Source organism: Triturus cristatus, chromosome 9 (assembly GCF_964204655.1).
Source record: "Triturus cristatus chromosome 9, aTriCri1.1, whole genome shotgun sequence".
In the NCBI taxonomy this organism is placed as follows: Eukaryota; Metazoa; Chordata; class Amphibia; order Caudata; family Salamandridae; genus Triturus; species Triturus cristatus.
Genome location: NC_140592.1, coordinates 839,554,593 through 839,578,885, shown reverse-complemented (window position 1 = coordinate 839,578,885; position 24,293 = coordinate 839,554,593). Strand labels below are relative to the sequence as shown.

The 24,293-nt window shown below is 43.7% G+C and overlaps 1 protein-coding gene across 1 annotated transcript in view; it reads left to right on the top strand.

Moving 5' to 3' along the window:
- TDRD9 (tudor domain containing 9) overlaps positions 1 to 24,293 on the top strand; it is a 2,714,501-nt gene that overhangs the window by 1,054,262 nt on the left and 1,635,946 nt on the right. Inside the window, exon 18 of the mRNA XM_085626273.1 lies at positions 22,185 to 22,248. Coding sequence (XP_085482399.1) covers positions 22,185 to 22,248 — 64 coding nt within the window. The remainder of the gene's footprint in view (positions 1 to 22,184; positions 22,249 to 24,293) is intronic.

The following is a 24,293-nucleotide window of genomic DNA, read 5'->3' as shown; positions in this document are numbered from 1 at the left end:
GTGCTCTGCACTGGCAGTTCTATAAAGCAGTTGCCAAACCGGGTCTCCATCGAGCTCTCCATTTTTGCACTTGGGGTGAAAAAAAAATCTTACAAATTAACAAAGCAGTGCTTTCTTTAAGCTACATAAATAAAAACATTCCGATTTTGAAACGCAACGGACACTTATTTCCAGGCGCCATATACGGGTGCTTTTTGTTGTACATGTTTTGTGTTTAACGCACTAATGATTTATTTATAGCCTGTAAGATTTATTGCTAAATGTTTCTCATTTTTGTGTTGGAACGAGGGGAAAATTACTTAATTGGCGTTAGTTCAACCCCGATGCGCAGCGGCAGGGCTGTTTCAGAGGTCTCTCTTCTGTTGCTCTTCCCCCCACATCTGTGCTTTTATGGCTCTCTCGCCAGCGGTACCTCTCTGCTCCGTGCACTTTCCCACATGACGGACCTGGCATGCTGTCCTGCTCCTCTGTATTCTTTCTGCTCTGCCACACTTTTCACACACAACAGCTATTTATTTTCTCACATGAGCGCCTGCCGAGCTAGGCCTCTTTGCTTCGCTAGGTGGCTCTTTTCCATAAAGCTCCCTGCTGAGATTTATGGCAGCGTCTGCTACTCCACCCTCCTACAGTGAGCCATTAGACTTCACATGAAATGAAATGGGGCATTTATAGAGCGCAAACTGTCGCTCTGAAAGGAGCCTCCTGGCGCTATACAGATAACTAGCAAACTAATAAGGAGTCGGAGCCTAGATAAGGGCTAGACTAGATACATCACTTATTCCATAGATCCAGGTCTTTAGAGCTTTCCTGAACAGGTTTTCTGATGCAATCGTTTTCAGTTTATTAGGCATAAAATTCCAGGCTTTTGCACCTAATACTGTAGCAGTTGTCCCTCCCCTGGTTTTAAGTTTAAAACCGGGTAGTTTGAGGAGGTTAGCCGATGTAGATCTAAGGGTCCTCCCTGGAATGTATGGTATAAATATCCTAGAGAGATATTCTGGTCCGATTTGACGATTAGCTCTGAAGGTAATGACCAAGAGTTTGAATAGGATTCTCTTGTGCAGCGGAAGCCAATGAAGAGTTTTCAGACCTACGTGGAAGTTTCAAAACAAGTCTAGCGGCTGCATGTTGTACTACTTGAAGTCTCTTCAAAGTGGATTTATTAACCCCTACTAGTAGGCTGTTACAGTAATCTAGACGTGACAGTATTAACACCACAGCCACTGTTTTCCTTGCAGCCAATGGGATCAGCTCAAATAATGTTTTCATGGTTTTAATCATTCCAAAGCAGGTACCCACCACCTTGAGGGTATGGTGTTTGAAGGAGAGAGAGGAGTTAAACCACACTCCCAAATTTTTGGCTACCTCCACTGTGGCCGGGGGAGCTGCTGCCTCTTCAGGCCACTAATCCTCTGGTTGAAAGGGATTGTCTTTCCCGATTAACAGGATTTCTGTCTTGTCTGTATTACAACGGAGATGGTTATTTTTCATCCATGTGATGACCGCTGAGAGACAGGATTTAAAATTTTCTTCCGCCTCTGTGGAGTTTTTCTCAAGGGACAAGATCAGTTGAGTATCGTCAGCATAGGATGTGGTTTCAATCCCGTAAGCCGAAATGAGGGAAATAAGTGGGGCCATGTATATATTAAACAAGAGTGGGCTCAGTTAGGCCCCTTAGGGGACTCCTGTGTTGATAGTGCGTTCTGTAGAAAGAAAGGTGCCCAATGAGACTGCTTGTTTCGTATTGGACAGGAAGGATGTAATCCAAGCTGGAGCTGTGTTGGATATGCCACAGGATATTAATCTGGCCCGTAGGATATCATGGGATATGGTATCGAAAGCAGCCAATAGATCCAGAAGGATCAACACTGCTTTCCTGCCATTATCAGTGATGAATTTCAGCGTGTCAGATACCTCCAATAAGGCTGATTCTGTGGAATATTTTGGGCGGAAGCCAGATTGCCGAGGATGGAGAATCTGGGCTGACTCGACAAAATTGGAGAGTTCCTTATAGACTATCGCAAATTTCCATGCATCAGGCACTATGCCAGAGGACAGCGAGGAATTCACAATCTTGTTAATCACGGGATTCATAAAATCCATAATGTGATGCAATGTTATTGGGGGACATGCATCCAATGGGGAGCCTGATTTACATGCTAAGTTGGCTTCATGTGTCTGAGATAGGGTAGCTGTTTTGAAGGTCTGAAGAAAAGGTCTATCCTGCCTATGATTTGATCCCAACTCATTCATCACTTCTTCTGTTTTTAATGTTCCAAAATCTTTTTGGATATTGATGATTTGTTCCACAAAGAATGTTGCGATGTCGTTGCAAAGAGATTGAGAGGGGGGGGCCTCAGAGTGTAAGGCTTTCGGATCCATAAAAGTATTCAAAATAGCAAATATCTCTTTTTGGTTATGCTTTGCCATAGCTATTCTATTCCCAAAGTAATCTTTTTTTGCAAGTTTGATGGCTGTATGGTATTGCTTCCTGAATGATTTAAAGAATTTGTAGATTAGCCATCTCATAGCCTCTTCTCCATCTACGTTCTAGTTGTTTACTATGTAGGTGGTGCTTTGCTAGATCTTTAGTGAACCATGGATCATTACGTGATTTTGTTTTGCCTCTTCTGGGGGAAAATTTTAGAGGCATTAAGTCATCACTTATGGCCCTCATCCAGGTATTAAAGCGATGAGTCTTCCACTGGCTCTCCGGTCAATATCGGGCTTTTTTCTTTTGCAGTTTTGGGCAAGCCAGGATTGGTGGCTAATAGATGCCATTTCCGTTTTGGTACCCCTATATGGCTATTCTTGATTCCTTGTGGCGCTTTGGGTGTTGAGATTGCCAAGGGGATAAAACGATGGTCTGACCAGGCTTGAGGAATAGTTGCCTCTACCTGGATTGATGGGAGAGTTAGAACAAACCCCATCTAATGTATGTCCTGCCCTATGTGTCGGACCTTGAACTAGTTGACTCCGGCCAAGGGGAGTAATAGTTTCCAGGAATGTAGTGACCGCACGGTTATCACCACATTCTAAGTGGAGGTTTATGTCCCCGAGCAGTGTAAGGTTGGCACAACTAAACGGAGCTTGTCCAAGAGATTCTCCTAGTGAGTCTAAAAAAGCACCACTGTTGCCAGGGGGACGATAAATTAAAGCTCCCACAAATGAGTTTGAACCATTTACAGCACAGCAGAAACCAAGAGTTTCGGCTACCTTAAGTTCACGTGGGATAAAGTTCTCCCACACTAAAGTATCTCTGTGAATAATGGCAACCCCTGCCACCCTCTCTGTCTTTCCTACAGATGGTATAATTAGGGGGTAGGGCAACTGCAATATCCGGGTTGCAATCTTCCTTAAGCCATGTTTCGGTAATGCATAGGAAGTCTAAGTCGTTATCAACGATTAATTCCCTAATGTCAAATGCGTGTTTGACTAGGGAGCGTGCATTAATTAAGCCCCCCCTCATTAGAGCTTTGTGACTAGTCTTTTTGTTTTTAGGCCTTACTTGATTAAATGTCATAGGTGGTAGTTGCACTCTACATTTTCTACAGGTAATGGGACCTCTAATTTTGTCCACATCCAACTGATGTTGACACTGATTTTTGATACTTAATTGCTTTAAGGCGATGGAAGAAAATACCTTGTCTGATTGTATCCCGACAGCATGGCTGGCGCCGGATTCGTTCCGGACGGGCGCAGACTGGCTTGCCGTAGGCGCACCTTAGGCTGTGTAATGTCACCAGGGCAGTGTCATAAACCCAGCACACTAGCAGATCAGGACTTTGTATTTAGATTACTGTGCACTTTATATGTCTGAGTTCTAGTCTTATTTCAAGAAACATGTTTAGAGTTTGCATTTTTTAACATTTGAAAGTCTGCTGAAGTTTTATTCTTTAAATCTGCATTCACCGCCTACATTATGTTTAAAAAGTTAATTATTTTCCAAGTCATGGACAAAGGATGCTTTAAAGTGCTGCATCCAAATTGTAATATCACCTGAAACCCTTCATTTAAGTACTCTTTCTGGCAGCATCTCCAGGATCTGTGTTTATTTATTTTTTGGAAATGTTGTGGCGGTTTCTGTCTGGTAACTTTGCATCCAACAACTTACTAAGGCTAAAACAGGCCCTGCAAACACATATAATTTTGACAGTCCTCCTGCAGCTGTTTTTACCGTTATTCATAAAGGATAATAAAGTACATTCAATATAGCCCTTGCACATATGTGCACATTAATCATTGCCACCTAATTTCACTCTACTAAATACCAGATAAATACATCCCACATAAAACCACTATCCCACATAGCAACCATCCATACAGATACACTCCACGCCACATAATTCCTATCAGCATAATTTCACTCAAAATACCACACAGTTCCACGCCACGCAATTCAGCTCCACACATTTCCATTCTGCACCACATATTCAACAAATCACAATTCAAATCAACACACTTACACAACAAATGCATCCGATCCACACCTCAAAATTCAACATCATGTCACAAAATTCAACAGCTCACCACATAATTAAATTCCACAACATACCACGCCACAAGACAACATACCAATACACATATTAACACTCCATAACACTCAATCCCATTCTACATAGTTCCAGCTAATTTAATACCACATAATTACTATCCACATAATTCCACTACACAAATACACACACACACACTATTCCACCCCACACAATTCCACAACTAACAAGTTCAATCCAATCCATATAATTAAACTCCACACTACATACATCCACTCCATAAACAAATGACATTGTCATTTACAACACCATTAACTCCAACTTTCACTAATGGGAGACCAATTGCATTGTGTTATTGTACTTCATGGCAGATCTGCTCCACTGTATCTCTTGGTGCTCTACAAACAAATTTGGTGATGAAGAGTAAATTGTATTTTTCTTGAAAACTTTTTAATTAAAAAGTTCTTCTCTTTGATTTCCTGTAATTCCCATAGTTGAAAAAACAAGCATTTGCTATGCAATAGGTCTCGCATTTTACAAGTTTGAACTATTGGCAAATGGGCTGCTGGATGCTGTTGGCGTAGGGGTGGTTGATCATAAGAACTTGCAGGAGACACATGTGAACTCTTGTCCAACGTTGTGTGGTGCAGTGTGGAAGCAGTGCGGTGAGCGGCAGCCAGGCCTGAAATCACAGAGGAGTGCAGCACTGTAGCGGGGCTTGGGACAGAACCAGGGTCCCTAGTGCTGGTCATGGTGCAGGTGCAGATAGGCGCAGCTGTGCCTGCTGCACGCATCTTTTCATCATCCGTTTTACAGCTGCCATTAAGTAGTTCATGAGAAAGAGGAGGAGTGCAGGGTGCCGTGGGCGGGAAACGGAAACCAGTTATGTCACTTCCTGTACGATGGATGATCGGAAATCCAGTGACGTCTCTTTCTGTGCAGATGCTTGATAGGAAATTAAGTTCTCTTTTTAGGTTTCTTCTACTGCCTAGATATAAGCCCTCATTTATTCCCCATACTTGCAGTGCAGTACAGCAGGTTAAACATTCACACTACACATATAGCCAGCGCCCCTTTGTGCATGACGGTGTTTACATGCATGAGCACATTGAAGCTTGGTACAATCAGACTACAGCATTAGTTCTGTATTGAAGAGATAAAAGTTGGAGAGATTGCGGCTCTTTTCAAGAGTACATATGGAAAGATAAAGCCTGTGTTCTCTATGTTTTATCTTGAGTAACACAGATGCAGGCCATGGAACTGCTAAGCTCGGTGTTTCATTATTGGAAAATATCCAAGATAAGGATTGACTGAAAACTGGTCAATATAAAACTTTGCATCACTTTGCAATTAACACGAAGGTGTGTTATTACCATGAGTGCTTGTCGCTGTACCTGTGTGCGTTCCATCAGTGCTTGGCACTGCACTGTAATGGCATTCTTGTAAAAAAAAAAAATCTCTGGGGTAAAAATATTTCACAACAGGGCACATAATTTGACAGAATATTTTCCCCTTCTTACTACCATACTCCTGTCGGTGCACTGTAGTCACCAGCAAGCCACTTCGGCAGCCATTTCACCAACTCTCTGAGGAATAAGTTTGGGTTTGGCAGGTACCGTGCATTCAGTCGGAACAACTCGCCCCCAAAAAAAGCATTACAAATGCAATAGGTCTCGCCTTTCATTAAGTTAAAGCCATTTGCTTTGCTATACAATACCGTTAGCAAAGCAAATAGCTTTAACTTGATCAAAGGCGAGACCTATTGCATTTTCAATGCTTGTTATATAATGGAATTAAAATGCTGCCGTACCAAGATGGGGACGTCTTCCTCTGCAGATAGCAATAAGCAAACATCTGTACAAGATACATTACCCACCCTATAGGCTCCTTTGTAATTACTATCATAGGGATTTAGTCAGGGCCCATGGCTCGGGAGGCTCTCATTTTTTAAATAAAACCTACAATTCGACCTTTGAGGGTGTTTAACTAAATTCTAGGGATTTAGTGGAATATGTTACAATGGATGCAGGACAAGAAGAATTAGGATTTGTAGAGTAAAGTTTTTTCAGATATAATTTCCATTTTTCTTCTATTATGTGAGTTGGAAGAGATTTTACTCTATTTCCACTGCAGTCCGCAATTATTTCCCAATATCATTTGGCATTATTTTTTAAAACTGCCTCATCTAACTGTATCCACTCATAGTCTTCCTTTTTTTGTTTCAAAGAACGTTTTTTTCTTTGTATTTTTCTTGGGGGAGAATTTCAGTAACTGGGTCCTCACTAGTTTATTTATTTCCCTATTTAAACATAATAGTGGATCAACAGGGACCCTCTGTTTTGCTGGTAAATGGGCCAATTTACATGTCGAGACTAAAGTGCTTATGTTACCATCAAAAGCTTCAAACTGGTTAATTTGGGGAGGCTGAGGATCTACCACTGCTTGCTTCTGCTGGTCTCTTATTAAAATTGTTAGTGTCTTTAAGTTTAGAAGCAGCTGGAATATTCCAAAACATTCTACCATTTGTTAAATTAAAACCTACTGAGATATCCTTGAAATCCCAGGAACCAACATTGGCACAGGACATCTCAAATTTAGTGAAAATCAACATGTCGCTAAAATCATTTTCCAGGACTTCCATACTGGAGACTTTATTTAAAAAATCAGCTTTCACGATTAAGTAATCAATGATAGTTCCCCAGTAGGAGCCTTATGTGCGATTTTTGCTGGTATGTCAATTCCTAACCTCCTGTTAACTATTAAAAGGTCTAAAGTTCTCAGGCCTTCCAATGAAAGTGTACCTCTTTTGTCGGTCCGACTGTTATTTGGGAACTGAGCAGAGGGAACATTTAAAGCTTCTTTTTTTGAGGCATTAGCAAATAGCTTTATACTCGGAGTATAGACCTTAGCATTTAGATCACCAACCAACATTAAATCCCTACCATCTTCTCTTTTCATAATGGTGGAAATAAAAGTAAACAAATCTTTTAATAAATAAGTATTAGAAGCGCCCAGGAGGAATATACACATTAACAATCAACAGGGAATCTGAGCCACCAAGTTCTTCTTTAAGATCGAATTTAATTGCCTGAATTAGGTTATAAGCATGGGGGATTACCTTATATATCCATTTAAGACTTGTTCTAAGTAGAATAGCAATGCCTCCTTACGCACGTCCCTTGTTTACTGAGAGCGTAGGACGGCTCAGCACAATATAATCTTCAATGAACCAGTCCTTTATGATCCAGGATTCTTGTATACAGATTATATCAGCATTCTGTCCTTTCAAAAATAACAATTTGTTTTTATTTGTGCATAAGCCGGCTGCGTTCCAGGAAATCAATTTAAGACCCTTGCTAGGTAGTTTCTGTGTCTCAGGCCCAAAGAACTATTTATGTTAAGAGCCCCTGCTACACAACTCAATTTCATGTTTTCCTCTTCTGCAGTTAGTAGTTGGGTGCTCTTTTTCTCCGCAAGGAGAGAAATTCTCCTTTCACCCTTTCCAAAAGAGACCTGCAATGTGCTTTCTTTATCTAAGTAAGGCAGGTCCCATGAAGGACGATCTAAATGGGAGGAGGGTTGTTGATCATCACTTCTTTTTAAGCTATTTCCTCTTTAGTCACCAAGACATCAATACCACAACTTCTTAGTCTATTGCTATTTGACAATACTAGATTGGATATTATTTTAGAGCCAAATGTCAATCTAGCTCCCCCATAATTGCTATGATTTTGAACTTGTAACAAGGTTAAATCATATGGAGATCAGGAATTACAGCAGAACAATTCAGTAAAAATGTTCTATTCATATACATCTCATGATCAAAGATAAAAGAAAAGTCTAGAGAGAGTGGTACAAAAAATGGCTAGCTTGACAAACCCTCTTAGGCACCATTCCAGCTGGATTATAAATTACATTACTGCCTAGAGGGGAGGAAAATAAAGCAGCATTAAGGTGCAGATTACAATGTGCCATTGATTTAGAACTTGAACCTGGAGTTAAGACTTCTTGTAAAGTCAGAATTCAAGTGCTGGATTCAGTAGTGGAGTTTGAGGACCCCTTGGAATAGTTTCAGCTTGTCCTTCCCTCTTTTGAACATTTAAAACCGAAATCAGGGGCGCATTTAGGATTGCATTAGGGTCAAAGCGTAGTCGTTTAACTCTTTTTTTTTTGTTTTTGTTTATCCTTTGATGTTTTACCCTCTTTTCCTTCTTTTTTATTAGGATAGATTTACTTCTTATTTCCTTTTCCTCTAGTATAGGAAATTCAGCTTTTAGTTCCTCCGTTTTATAATGAGTTGCTTTTATGTACACTCTTTTTAGAAAAATAGGGAATATGTTCGTTCTATATTAGTTATTCCCTTCGCTGGGCCCTGGGAAGGCAAAGGTATTGGTGAAGGTGCAGAGACCTCAAAAAAGCTGCTGTAATGAGGGGGTAGAATTTCATGAAATATGTCTACCTTTTCTTTGCCAATATGTTTTCTACCTCCATAAGGTGTGACAGCCTGAGTGCCAGAGTCCCGACAATTAGGACGGAGAACAAGACATGTTTGCCTAAATTTGGACTCATTGGGATTACATCCCGAAAGAAGATATCCTGTTAGAAGAACTGGAGTTATGACAGGGTAAAGTAACTTTAATGGTCGAGGATCTCTGATCAGAAATTAAAAATTTTGTTAGGGACAGAATAGAATCCAAGATGTTATCTGAATTACTTATTGATTTCTCCATGAGAGCTAAAAAAGACGACAAGACTATTTCCAACCATAGCAGAGATTCAAACATCCATATTTTTTCCTCTGGGTTATTTAATCGGTGAAAATTTGACGATAGATGAGGAGTAACGGATGGCCTTGCATTTAATATATCTATTCCACTAGGTGTGCTACTAAACAACTGCATCTTGATGAGAGAACACAAAGGAAAATCCTGAGAATTTTGGGAGGGATGAAGTATCAACAGTATAAGGCTTTAAAAACTTGGGGGACTAAGGAACCTTTGGGAGTATGTTCAGATTAATATTGATATCCGGGAGAGTGAAGTTTTCTCTCCGAGGGCTTTCCACTTCAGGTTTGAGACATCTTCCAACCTCGGCCTGAGTCGCTCCGTTTCCAGAAGAGTGGACAGTAAGATTTAGCAACAAGGAATCAACTACTCTAGGTTCAAGGATATCTTCTTCCCACAGACCAAGCCACTTCAATTCCAGAAGAGCGGTTTGTAGAATTTGCTGGAAGCGATTTTTTTTTTTAAATTCTGCTTCAGCCACTGACCTTTTCAACTTCTCAAGGGAGAAATTCGAGCTTAGGCTTCATCATCACTACTTTGTTTATACCTGTCCTTTTTTGAGAAGAAGGTAAAGATGACGTTAAATCCTTTCAGGGTATTCAACTATATTGATTTATTCCTTAAAGGGTTGGCTTTGGTATTCTACAGGCTCCTATATAAACCAAGTTTTTTTGCCGTCATACCTCCAAGTCGGTAATTCACCTTCCTCCAACTTCTGATCACCAAAGGGGTCCAGTGGCCTCCCAACGCTTATCCTGGACCCTGAGATCCACATCCAGGGACCTAGGTTTTGGCTTAGAGAGGGCTACGCAGCATCAATACTGGGGCTGCAGATAAAGAGGATGACTATGATGGAAACTTAAGCTGGCCACAAACAGCAGCCAACCAACTGTGGTGCACTCGCCGGGAGGGTATGCCCTGGACTGACTGCCCTCCAAGATGTGTCCAAATTAGGGCAATAGGGGCTACATCTAACCCGCTTTGGTTTATTGCAAGATACTAAGCCTATGCTGGAGCATGGGCTTCAAAGAGGAATATAAAGGGATGCAAGTTGTGACAATAGGAAAACTAAAGTGGAGCCAGAACCAGGGTGGAAGCTCTTCCCTCCTTCCTCCACCTCCTGGCCATTCACCTGCGGCTCTCCCGAGGAACTGCTCACGGACTCGGGCTTATTGTCCAAGTCCATGTCCGAGTCCACCTGACAGCACCTCTGCACCCAACGCTCCTCAGAGCCTGTGCAGTTTTGCGTCCCCCTTGAGTCACCGATCTCCAGTCGCCAGCCCCCGTTCTAGGGGAAGGTCGGGCCGGCCAGTTCAGAACTGGAGCAGGGACAGGAGCAAAACAGCTCAACAATGACAAGCAAGCGTGACGTCACACGATGACAGTTGGGGCAGGTCCCAAGTAACCAGGCTCGGGCTATATATCAAAAAGGAGCTGCTAGGCGCCCGCAAGCTGCACCCAGGCCTAGCTGGGCTGCTTCTGCGGGTGCCCGGGCTCTCACTCCGCGAGGGCCCGCTAACCCCCCTTGCGCTTCAAAGGGGGAAAAAAACCAATCGGCTGAACACGGCTGCGGCTCACCTCTTCTTACCGTAGCCATCAGTCCCCCGGGCCCGGCTCTCCTCTTGCTGCCGCGGCGGTCGCACAACCAGCCGCGCTCTCTCCCACCTGACTTTTGGGGCGCAAGCAGCCTTCACCCACATGTGCAGAATTCAATGCTATGTCACTTCTATCAAATGCAAACCAACTCAATGATTTCTTCTTTTTAATCGCGGTTGTTTTTAACATATCTGTTTTATTTAGTATGATTATTTTAAATGTGTGTATCTTTTGTGATCTGCCTCCGGAGGATCGAATAAAGACAATTAATGAATGGGCTGCTTGTGGATGTTCCCCACAAGGAATGTCTGTACTGCCTCTACCCTCAGCACAAGGTAAAAGACTGTAAAGTCTGTGGCACTTTTTCCACTTAAACATTGAAGGACACGGAGGGGAGGCTTCATCTGTGGCTTCAAAAGGCCAAGACAAGGAGACCTCCATCGAATGAGAAGGATAGTCGCACCTCTTCCACATCTTAGAAGAGATCTCACAGGAGGGAAAGATCCCATGACCAGGGCACGTCAGAGGAAGGCAGAAAGGCCCTTAAGAAATCCCACCATGGGTCTGCCAAAGACAGCTCACAAAAGGAGAAATCAAAACAAATCTCCTCAGAGACTGCCAGATCTGAGCCCTGTACTCCATCTGTAAAAACTGGTGCTCATCCTCCAAAGTAATCTTCAGAACCGTCGACAACAAAGCATAAAACTGCTTCAAAACTCCCGTCGATGGTAGCTTCACTGTCGAGAGCAGCATCTTTGGCTATGTCTTCCATCTCCGTTTCAGCATCAATCCCGTCAACGGAGATTTCATCACCCACAAACACTTCGTCGACAACAACCCCACTGACTAGAATAAAACTGACCATGCTTAGTCACTCAGCCACTATCTAAGTCCATCGGTACCGCTGACGACACTGAAAGTTAAAAAGACTTTCCTCTTACCTGAACATACCTCACCCAGGAAGGTATCTTCTCATTCTCCAAGCCATCTGCTAGACGTGGAGGAGTCGGAGGATATGGGCCCTTTTAGGATAGCTCATTCAAACTCCATGTGAAATATGAGGTCAAAGAGGATGAGGAAGAACAGTATTATGGGGAGTAATACAACCAGCAGGCAAGATATCCGGACAGGCTTAGACATGGCGAGTACCAACAGCATTATGCGGAATCCCCTACTCTTGAGGGAGCGGTTCAAGTGCCAATGTCTTTGTTTCATGACCTACAGGCAATTGTGGAGGACTGCCATAAGAGGTTTCCTGACCCTCCACAAGACCAGCCTAATGCTATGCCTCCACCTCAGTTTCCCAGAAAGCTAAGACCTATCCCTCCACTGATAACACCCAAGATGACGCCTGCTTCGAATATAGTAGTAACCTTTAGGGATGACCGATCGTCCTTGAATGATGATATGGAGGACGGAGAACCTCTGCACAGCCAGACTGCCATTGACAAATGGCACGATTACCTGGTTCCCACTCCATCTCTTCCTGTACGGCTGCCTGATGATTCGCCTCCAGAGGACATAGGAGGATTTCACATATTAATGGAGAGGGCTGCGTCAATGTTCAAACTGCTAAAATCAGTAAAGCCGTCTGAGTGCTTTTTCTACGATTTCAAAGAGCAAATAAGGATTTGGTATGAGCTATCCCCATTATAGACTATGCACAGGAAAAAGGCAAAAAGATTGAGGATTCCGGCGACTGTTGCTACAGTCTTGCCGCGTATAATTAAAAAGTACAAGGATCTGGAGGACTCGCCTGCTTGCTTCATGGGGCATCCCAAGCCAGGCTCTGTAATTGTACGAGCTGCTCAATGCCGTTCTAAGAACCCTCCACTCCTATATCTGCTTCACCAGACAAGGAGGGCAGGCGCTTGAACGGAAACAAGAGGTTCTCCACCATGTTGGCCATCACTGTTCGTGCAGCCAATTAACTGCCCATTGTAGGTTGCTACGACCGACAAACGTGGTCTGACATAGGTGCCCTTATTGATCTAGTGCCGGAAGACAAAAAATCTGGGCAAGGAAGATCTTGCAAGAAGATGAGTGCACGTCATAAGAGATCATAGACTGCGAAATGGACGTAGCCTCCACCAGATTTTGGCAAATAGCGGGAGCTGCATTGTTGAGACTTAAAGGTTGGCTTAAAGCGACAACTGTCTGGCCAGAGATGCAATTTAAAATATTGGCTATGTCCTACGATGGAGAAAACCTTTTTGGCAAGCACATAGATGATGCTTTTTTAGCCATCAAAACGGACATGGACACAGCTAAATCTCTTGGTTACTTGCAGTTTCAAAAGCTGCCCTTTCGAGGAGCACTGGAAGAGGATTCTCAAAGTACAGAGGTGTATACCAGCGCTTTCAACAGTAGCAGATCTTCCATTCACAATTTAGGTCCTTTTACCAACAACAGCCCTATTGCCAACCACCCGCAGTGGCATACAACAAGCAAGGGCCTAGAAAAAAACAAACCTCCCAGGGTTGCGATGACGGCTGTAAACAGTGACCTCGACCAGGCGCTAGCTATCCCCACCCTTCCAAAAGCTCTGGATGCAAACATTTCCAACTTCCTCCACCAAAGGCAGCAAATAACATCAGACAGATAGGTATTAGACCTTGTCACCTACAGACATACCCTGGGGTTTGTCGAGAGGCCGCCAATCACTCCACCATGGGTTGCGCACCAACCTCATCTCCACTTAGGAAAGAAGTCCTCACCATGCTAGCCAAAGGATCAATAGAAAAAGTGCCCCATCCCTAGAAGGTCATGGGTTTTTACAGTTTTTTCCTAATCAAAACGGGGGATGGTGACACATCCCAGACCTTTTAAAATTCATTAGTATCTACACAAGCAGTCCTTTCGCATTGTCACCCTCTCCAACATCCTGCCTCTCCTAAACCACGCAGACTAAATGAAGACCTTGAATTTACAGGATGCATACTTCCATATCCCCATACATCCCAAACATCGCAGATACCTATGCTTCACTGTAGCCGGCGCCCATTACCACTTCAAGGTTCTCCCATTTGGCCTCAAATCGGCTTCCCACATTTTTACCAAATGCCTAACCACTGTGGCAGTCTCTCTCAGAAAGGATGATCATCAGGTATTCCCATACCTAGACAACTGGTTTATAAAAGCACCAACCGCATCACTAGCATTCAAAGCCACGGAGGTTGCCTAAAGTTGTTTTACAACCTAGGCCTCACTGTATATTATCAAAAGTAATCGACTACTCCATCCAGGAAGATGTTACTGCGTGCAGCCTTAGTTACCGTCCAGAACAAAGCCTTTCTGTCCCAAGACAGTCAACAAAGACTCAAGGAACTGGCTCTCAAACTATCCAGCAAAATGTCTATTTAGGGCGTCTGTTCAAGCTGCTGCTGGGCATGATGTCTTCATCGATCAATCAGGTTCCTCTTGCCTTGAAAATGAGGCCATTACAGGAAAAGCTACTAACACAATGGATTCAAACTAAAGGTTTATTTGAGGACCTTGTAAAGATCACGCCAGGTATGAAGGAGGCACTAGCCTTGTGGCCCCTGGTCTCCCATCTGTTAAAGGGTCTAACGTTCCTACCTCAAATACCCGACTTTGTAATAACTACAGGTATTTCCCTCCCTCCAGGGCTGGGTCAGGACCTGCAAATTCAAAGAAAGTGGTCCCGCTCCAGAAAACCATGCATATCAGTCGGCTGGAGCTCAAGGCTATTAATCTCAGTCTTCAAGCTTTCCTCCCAAGGATAGCAGGGTCTTCAGTGCTAGTGCGCACAGACAGTACCACCAGCATACACTACCTGAACAAGCAAGGGGGCACAAGATCTCTCACACTTTCCAAAGAAGCTCATGAACTTTGGTGCTGGCTCACGCCCCACAAGGTAACTCTGCGGGCTGAACACCTTCCTGGAACATGAAATGTCATAGCAGGCACTCTCAGCAGAGCCAAGGACAGCTGCCACAAGTGGGAGCTGGATCGGTCAGTGTTGGACTCAACAAACGAGAACAACAAATGCCAGTTCTTGGCAAGTCGGTATCCTCACCCAGGATCATGAGGGAATGCCTTTTCGATGTGATGGTCTCAGATCGATGCATACACTTTTCCCCCATCCCTCTCATATCAAACGTTCTCAGCAAAATTAAAGCGGAGCTTTGTCACCTCTTTCTGATTAGCCCCCAGGTTGCCTAGATAGCATTGGTACACAGAGCTTCTCCTCCTATCAGAATCCAGCCAAATTTGTCTCCAAACATCCCCAAAGCTGTTGACAATGAGCCGAGGCCAGGTACTTCATCCAGACTCTACTTTCCCCCACTTATGCGCATTGCTTCTGAATTCCAGGAATTCAGAGAGCTGAATATTCCTCAAAACTGCAGGGATATTCTTGCGAAAGCAAGAGCAGATGCACCATGAAAACATATAAACGTGAAAATGTTTTTGCTTATGGTGCCAGGAATCAAATCTGCATCCTCTATAGGCATCACCTAAGCAGATACTACCCTATCTCCTCTTGCTAGCTCAGTCTGGTTTGATGCATGCCTCTATTGAGGTTCATCTCTGTGTAATATCTAGATATAGGTGTTCCTTGCATTCACTCTATGCTCAAGCAGAATCATTAAGGAGTTCATGAAAGGATTGTTCATGGTTTTCCCTCCTGTAAGGGCTCCTCCTCTGGACGGGCTCCTGAATATAGTGTTAGCTCATTTCATAAAAAGTTCATTTGAACCCTTACACAGAGCAGACCTCATATTTCTCACTTGGGATGTCGCTCTGTTTCTAAGGTTCACTTCGGCCAGAAGGGTCAGTGAGATACAGGCTTTCACAACTCAAGAACCCTTGTTGCGCTTGATGGACAATTCTGTCATTCTCAGAAACGATCCAGAATGTATTCCTAAAATCTCCACTGACCTCAGTGATCCAATAACATTATGGACTTTCTTCCCGAATCCAAGCTCACCAGCGGAAAGGTCTATCCATACGCTAGATATCAAAAAATTTCTAAACTTCTACCTACAACTCACTAACCATGCAGTCTTAACCTCATATACCTACTGAATCAATTATTCACACATCTTTGGGCAGTCACACACCGCCCACCGAACCACACACACATTCACTCTCCCATACAAATACTCAGTTAACTAATCAATAACTAATATAGACTTTCACGTAGCTAGTATCCAACTGGTGCAGCAGTTTACACAACAACTGACAAAATGATACAGATATTCACACAGTTTAGTTACTATCCAATATATTTAGTGAGACACTATAAATTAGTCAAGTAAACATTCAATCACACTGCTACTAAATCCTCCATCCAAATATTTATATATCCACTCATTCTTCAATGCGGAATGCTATATATATAATACATATTTAAATAACGAACCAAACCACATTCACTGGACAATGTCATCAGTGATGTCATTTGAGATGTCATCAGTGATGTCACTGACCATGTCATGAATGATGTAATATATGACATCATCAGCAGTGGATTGCGGGCGCGCGAGTTATAGTTAGCAGAACTAACTATAACGGAGGAATTTCAATGGTTTTGTACGAGTGAAATGTCCAGCTAACTATAACAACCCTGAAACCTATGGTTTTTTCAGTGAATTTCTAAGGTTTTTTAAATGCTAATTCCTACCTATAACGTGCCTGAAACCTATGTTTTTTTCAGTGAATTTCTAAGGTGTTTTAAATGCTAGTTTCTAACTATGCCTACAGAGGTAGGACATGTGAAGAAAGAAGAAAAAGAAATGCAGAAAGAAGCAAAAGAAGTCCACAAAGACGAAGAAAAGTGCAGGAAGAAGGAAGACATGCAGAAAGAACAAACAGAGGAGCAGAAAGAGGCCTTGTTGCAAAATCATCCAGTACCCTCAACTTTTTCAGATGGGTACTGGTGGTAACTGACTCTGACTAACCAGTCCTAGACCCAGTGCTATGGTAAAAGACACTTAGAATACAGTTAAAACACCTACATACACTAGGGAACACTATGCCTTGGGGTACTGACTGAATAATTAGAGTACTGCAAGGAGAGTGCCTTGGTGAATTTATAAGTGGTTGGGTTTTGGCGCAGTGAATGGATTAGTACATGGTGCTGAATGGGTCACTAGAAGAGTGCAAAGGGAGTGAGAGGGTGTTTGCTGGAAGTGTATGTATACTGACTGGGGAATTGAAGGTGTGAAAGTCAAGTGTGTATGTGGTTAGAGGACTGCATGCATAGTGGATAGGCGTTGAAGCAGTCCATGTGCCAATTCCTGGCTCAGTGCATGAATACTTGGGTACTGACTGAATGATTAGAGTACCGCAAGGAGAGTACCTGGGTGAATTTATAAGTGTTTGCGTTTTGGTGCAGTTTTTACAATTTTTTCAGATGGGTACTGGTGGTAACTGACTGTGACTAACCAGTCCTAGAGCCAGTGCTATGCTAAAAGACACTTAGAATACAGTTAAAACACCTACATACACTAGGGAACACTATGCGTTGGGGTACCCCTGTGATTAGAATGACCTCCTCTGTAAGCCCCTAGTACATAATAGGGCATGGGGATTAAAGCTACCTCTTAAAACGCGCCACAGGGCGTGTTTGCACACTGGTGAAGGGAGGGGGGGGCTGAGCTAACATGTGCAAACACGCCCTGTGGCCGTTGTAATTTGGGGGATAAAGTCCCCTTGAATCCTGAGTGTCCCTTGGGTCCAACTAGCTCACCAGCTATCTCCAGTTAGCGCCACAGGGCTGCGTTGCAGAGAGGTGTAAAAAGGGGCACGGTCTGGACCACCTCTCTGTGCAACGCCGCGCAGTGGCGCTTACTGGAAGCACCTGGTGGACTAGTTGGCCCCCAGGGTCCCTCAGGATTGAAGGGGAATTACTTCCCCATCTTAAAACCCGCCACAGGGCGTGTTTGCACACTTCACCTCAGGCCCCATCCCCTCCCTTCACCACTGTGTAAACGCGCCCTGTGTCTGTTTTAATTTGGGAGATTAGGTCCCCTTGAATACTGAGTGTCCCTAGGGTCCAAGTAGCCCACTAGGTACCTCCAGTAAGCGCCAGAGAGCTGCTTTGCAGAGAGGTGTAAAAAAGGGGAACGGCATGGGCCACCTCTCTGAAACACAGCACAGTGGCGCTTACTGGAAGCACCTGGTGGACTAGTTGGCCCCCTGGGGCTCTCGGGATTGAAGGGGAATTCCTTTCCTTTTTTGCCGGCCCTGGGGACCCCATCCCCCAGGGCCTGACCCCCTTTTTTTCCTGTTATATCGAATTTGGGAAGGGGGCCGCGTAGCCCCCCTCCCTAGGCCATAATTGCCCTGGGGAACCCATCCCCCGGGGCATGGCCTCTTTTTTTGTTAATTTTTGGAGTGGGGCTGCGTGGCCCCCCCCTCCTCTGGCCTATTATGGCCCCGGGGACCCCATCCCCCGGGGCCGGCCTGCCTCTTCTTTTTTCTTTTTATTTCTGAGGAGAGGGGCCGCGTGGCCCCCTCCCGGGCCACTAATAGCCCCGGGGACCCCATCCCCCGGGCTGGCCCTCTCCGTTGGGGACCGTGGGGGGGGGTCCCCAATACCCCCCATAGTCCCAGCCGGCTCCCCGCATCCTGCGGGAGCCGGCATTGCTTTTCAACATGGGGAGCAGCAATCTGCTTTGCTTCACTGAAGCGAGAGCAGGTTTCCCTCGCTTCAATGAAGCAAAGCAGTTTGCAATGACAGGGCTGGAGCCACGAGGCTCCCGCCCTGTCATTGCAAACTACAGTGTCCCGGTGGTGGGCACTCCGGGACACTGCAGGAGCCGGCCCTGGGGGGATGAGGTCCCCAGGGCCATCATTGGCTCCAGGGAGGGGCCGCGCGGCCCCCCTCCCACTAAATTTAGAGCCCCGGAGGGTGGTGGTCCCCGGGGCTGCGGGGGGCAGTGAACCCCCCGGCATATATTCTCACAAAACCCTGGGGGTGGCAGTCCCCGGTGCTTGAGGGGGCCTTTGAGCCCCCCCACACATGTAAATTAAAGCACCCAAAAGCCCGGGGGGGGGGGGTGGCAGTCCCCGGGCCCATTACAATATGCATATTGCCCCCGAGACTTAACCCCCCCCCCCCCCCCCCCTGCCTGTGCCTTGTTTTTTTTTGGGCGGCGGGATGTGCGGATCCTAAGCGCATCCCGCAATTTAAAAATGTTTTTGTCCTTGGGGTCCTGAGCAGGCCTAGGGGGTCAGAGTGTTTCTACCGTGCCCCCTTTGCGTTTCTTTCACTGCTTTCTTGTGCCTCTGTTCTACCGAGGCACAAGATGGCTGCCAACACTTCCTGGTTTGAAGTGTTGAGAGCCAATTAGCATAAAGCCCGTGCTCGGGAGGATCCGCGGCCCTAGATATATATATATTTTTACTTTTCAATTTCTCAGGAACTGCTGAACGGATTTACACCATTTAATTTGGTGTTATTCCGTTTAGCAGTTCGGGCTGTAGCTGCGATTAAAGGTTCCTATGGAAAATTGCATGGGGAAAACACGTTTTGGGACCCCCCTTTTTTCTCGGCCCCCGCTTGACGAATCACCCCGAGACTTTCAGGATAGGAGCCGACCGGAACGCCCCACCAGTTTTAAAAATTTCGCGAAGATTCGTCAACTGGCGCCAAAGTTATTCCAAATAGAATGTTGCGGATTTCCTATGGATAATAGGTCCTAACTATAACTACCTACTGGCGACCGCCTGTAGGTAATATATATATATATGCATATGTGTGTTTCTACCCACCGTCCGCGATTGTGCTAATGTTACCAAGTATACAAATACAGTAACTATTTGCTATTCTGAGACAAACACGTGAATCTGTGAAAGATCCAATACTGGAGAAGAAAATTAGTTAATTACCTGTGACTGTAGTTCTCCAGTATTGGTATCTTTCATAGATTCACATGCAACCCACCCTCCTCCCCTTAGAGGCTCCCCTTATATCTTGGAATTTATTTCCCACTTGAGCTTTGAACATCTGAGTGATTCAGCCTCTCTTGGGATTATTCTAGAGGTTGCTATTGGCTGAAGTTTGGTTCATAGATAGGCTATTAAAGTGATTGTTCATTGTTATTATACCCTATGATAGTGATGCATACTGCTTTATTATGGTGCCATGGGACTCCCACATTGGGGAATGATTCAAGCATGTGAATCAATGAAAGATACCAATACTGCGGATCCTGTAACTACAGTTACAGGTAAGTAACCAATTTTCTTTCCCATCCACTTTTACTGAATTGGTTTAGATGTTCCAATTGGGCCTTTTTTTCAAGAGATTATTTTTCAAGAGGGAAATTTGTGTTATAGGTTTTTGTCTTATTTCATATAATTAAATCATTAGATTTTATAAATGGGACTGGGTGTATCAGATTTAATTTACTAGTAGTTTAAACACTTAACTTTACAATGAAAGCACAATTAAAAGAAAGATGAATTTCAAATCAGAAAAGTGATTGTTGATCTCTGGACCCATGTGCCTCCGGTAGCTTGGCTTAGAGTTTGTGTAGTACATGTCTTTTCATTGTGAAGCCTAAAGCCCCCCCTCCCTGTGTTGACTAATATTTTTGTGAGGCTAGCGGTTTCTTGTTGATGCCCCAAATTAAATGTTCTACTCCAATTTTATATGCTATTTTATCCCACATTCATTCACATATTACCCATAATGGGTAGGAATCTAAATAGTGTGGTAATTTGTTTCCTTTTTTACAGTGTGTAGTCTTTGCCAAAGGCCTGATTCAGCTTCTGCCCTCATTGAGCAGCTTACTGGTGGTTGATATCATTGATTTTTTTTTTTTGTTCCAGATATTCAAATATCAAATTGTGTTTCAGATTTGTAAGAACTTTGTACAAACATGGCACATGTGGGGGGCACAAACTGATTTGCATTGAATGAAAAAAATAAACTATGTATGGCAGGCTTGCACCATAACTTGTTTAACTTAAAACCCTCCTTTGAATGAATGAAGTTGGATAACTGTATTGTTAGTTATGTTATCTTACCACCCCCCGCTTTGCGAAAGCAAGAATGGGATGTAGGACCTTCGAGATGGGCGCTACCAGGTGCTGGATCAGCCTTCCTGCACACTTACGTATGAAACAGTCTGAAAACCATTTCCGAAAGGCCTTGAAGAACTGACTCTTTAATCGCAATAACTAGATATGCATTTTCCACTCAATCGGGTGCTGTCGGACCCAGTGCCGGGACACCCCATTAGGGGTAGCTGCGCGCTATATAAAAGCCTATTATTATTATTATTATTTGGCCCTCAATGCTCAATTTGGAGAAGAAGACTAATCTGCTAATTGAGATTGCAAAACCATGCCAAATTAAAACTGTTTCCTCATGATAAACACATGGCTGCCATCAATGGCTCTTACTTAGATTATTATAATTGCCTTTTTCTTGGGGCCTTCAAAACCATAGACTCCAAACAATTTAGAATCATAAAGCAAAAACAGAAGTTCCAACGTACATTCATTACACTTACACCGGTGTATGAAACCATTCATTTAGAGGGCCCCTACCTTTGCAAACCACAATTTCACTTGTACTCTTCTGTGAGAGCTCCAAGATCTAATATTTGAAAGCTTCGGATGTCCAATTATTTTATAATTATAGAGGAGTGCTGCAGGTGGTTGGCTTCTGCATGTTTTAGTTGCACACCTCTAGTATAGACTGCTCATTGATATTAAATATTCCAAAAATCTAGGTCTTCTAAGTAACAGTTTAAAAACTTGGCTGTTTATAGAGACTTGATGTACTTTAAACCGCCAGCACCACAGAGCGACTTGATACCTTTGGCTTTGAAACTTTGTACATTTTATGGACTTTAGTTTTCAGAATATGAATAAATGGCACTCTGGTTTTGTACCCAGCTTTAAATATAAATGAAATCAGTGCGAATTGGTAATTATTGACTGGGGGACTTGTCTGCACTATGAAAAAAATCAAAATATTTAATTCTTTAAGACTCTTGAATTATCTGTGATTTCCAAACCAAATCCAAGATTTGTGCCAGAGGATGATACTGTGTAGAATGTTCTTATCACACATAGCCAAAACAAATGGTGAAGGCTAGTTGCATTAATAATATACTTAAGATTTTTTAATATTTTAGGTAATCCATGTGGCATTTGTTAATATTTGAACTTGCTTTCTGACCCTGTAGGTGACATAGGTAAGCAAATTGTCTGATAATGAAATATTATCCAATTACTTGTGTGATGCACTTTCCTTGCAGCTGTGACTATTATTTGATTCTAGTTATATTGGGAACAATGTTTTTAACACTTTAAAATTTATTTACAGGAGTAAAATGAATTTTGCTGCTAACAGTAGAAGTGATTGCATTGCCTTGGTAGAAGCATTTAAGGTAAACAAGCATTTTCCTACAATGCATATATTACGGTTGCATAAAATATATCACAACATATGTTATGTTAGTCGTTTTTGTGAAGTGCTCGTATGCCTGAAAGGGCATCTTGGTGCTAGCTGAGTGCAAAAAGCCCATGAGTCAGATTTTTAGGTGGAAGTGAAAAGCCTAGTTTTGAGGGCCTTCCTAAAGACCAAGAGACTGAATTAGTATTTAATATGATAAGGGAGATTATTCAACGCCTTTGCGGCTCCCTGATACAAAGCCTTTGTCCCCCAACTGGCAAGTTTGAATGCCGGAACTAGGATGAGTTTGGCTGAAGTGGATCTGAAGGAGCGAGAAGGTGAGTAGCAAGTAAAGGATTTTTCCAGAAGGTCCCGACCCATTCCGTGTAGGGCCTTGTATACGGTACTCAAACCATTACATTTTATCCTTTATTTGACCGGGAGCCAATGAAGGTTGGCCATAGAGTCTGAGACTGATCGGCGCTTTGGTATTTTACCTAACAGTTGTGCTGCCGCTTTCTTTAAGGTCTGCAGTTTGTTTAAAACTTAACACTGTTTTTTGAAGCTGTTGAGGTAAGAAGTGCATTTTGTTTTTCATTTTCACATAAGCATGCCCGACTCAGTCATTCAGATGCATATTTCATCATTACCAAAATGTTTTTTAAAATATGATTTTGCATTTCAGAAATGAACTTATTACTGATGCCACAATTGATAGAGACAAAAAGAACGCAAATACATGGATTTCTGATGATATTGTAGCTATCAAACATTGTTTATTTAAGGAAATATGCACAGATTCTTTTTTTAGTTGATTATCCTACAGATGAAGCTTCTTATTAAAATAGATAATCTGATAGAAACATCTTGCCGCAGATTCCTTATCTTAGAATATCCCAGGTGTCAGGCTGGATCCAGAAGACTTTTGCTCAAGCAATACCCTTGCACGCCGATAGGTGGCATCTGTCGGCTCTGCATGGCTACGTCATCCGTGCCGAAGTGATGTCTGTGTCACTATATTTTTCCAATATTTTCTTTCTACTCCAGCTAGTACAGATCCGTGAAAAGAGCTACCCTCTTTCACTTTTTCACAGGTTTTTAAAGATATTTTTGTCAACTATTTGTAGTGTGTAGGTTTTTTCCTCAATATTGAAGATACAAACTGTGCGGTGCCTGCCATTGCGCCATATTGATGACGGATCCACACTCAATTTGTCTCCGGTGCCAGGAGCGCAACCACAACTCAGTCGTTCTCTGACTGCTGGGCCATGACTCCGAAGGCTTTGAGGGAGCGGTCCCTAAAGCTGCTTGCTTCTCGGTGTTCGACTCCACGCCATTTGCCCGGAGGTCTCATTCCTGGTTTTGGGTGAGGCCAGTGGACTTAATACCTCCCTAGATTCTGGCCTGCTTTCTCCCCCTACCGTGGCTACAGAGGAGGGAGCTTCATATACTGTGGCGGTGAGAAGGGCAGTCAAGGTCCTGGACCTTCAGCTTCTTTGGTGGAAGTCAAGGCGAACATCTTGACATGGGTCCTGCAGCCGGGGGTCTCCTCCTTGGAACCACTTTAAATGTGGCCTTGACTGATGTCCTTCTGGGAACCTGGTCCAAGCCCAGCACAGGGGCTCCTGTTAATAGGACAGTTGCCCCGCCGCCATTGTCATGCACCTGGTGCCCCAAAATTCCTCACCAACCACCCTACCCCAGAGAGCTTGGTTGTTTAGGCCTCTGCCTCACAAGCCATGTTCCCTTTTGCATCCTGTGCACAGAATCCGAGAGACTGGATAGTTGGGACAAGAAGATTTTTTCTCTCGCCAGCCTTGCTTGTTGGGACATTATGCTCACTCCCTGTGCGAAATGGTTGCTCAAGTGCTGCCACAGGTCCCGGAGGAGGCCTGGGCTATTCTCTTCCAGGTGGTATCAGATGGGCGCGATGCGACAAAGTAGACCCTTTGTTGTAAGCTTGATACCACTAACTTGCTGGGCAGAGCAATGTCATTGAAGGTGGCTGTTCAACACTATGCCTGGCTGAGAACCTCTGGC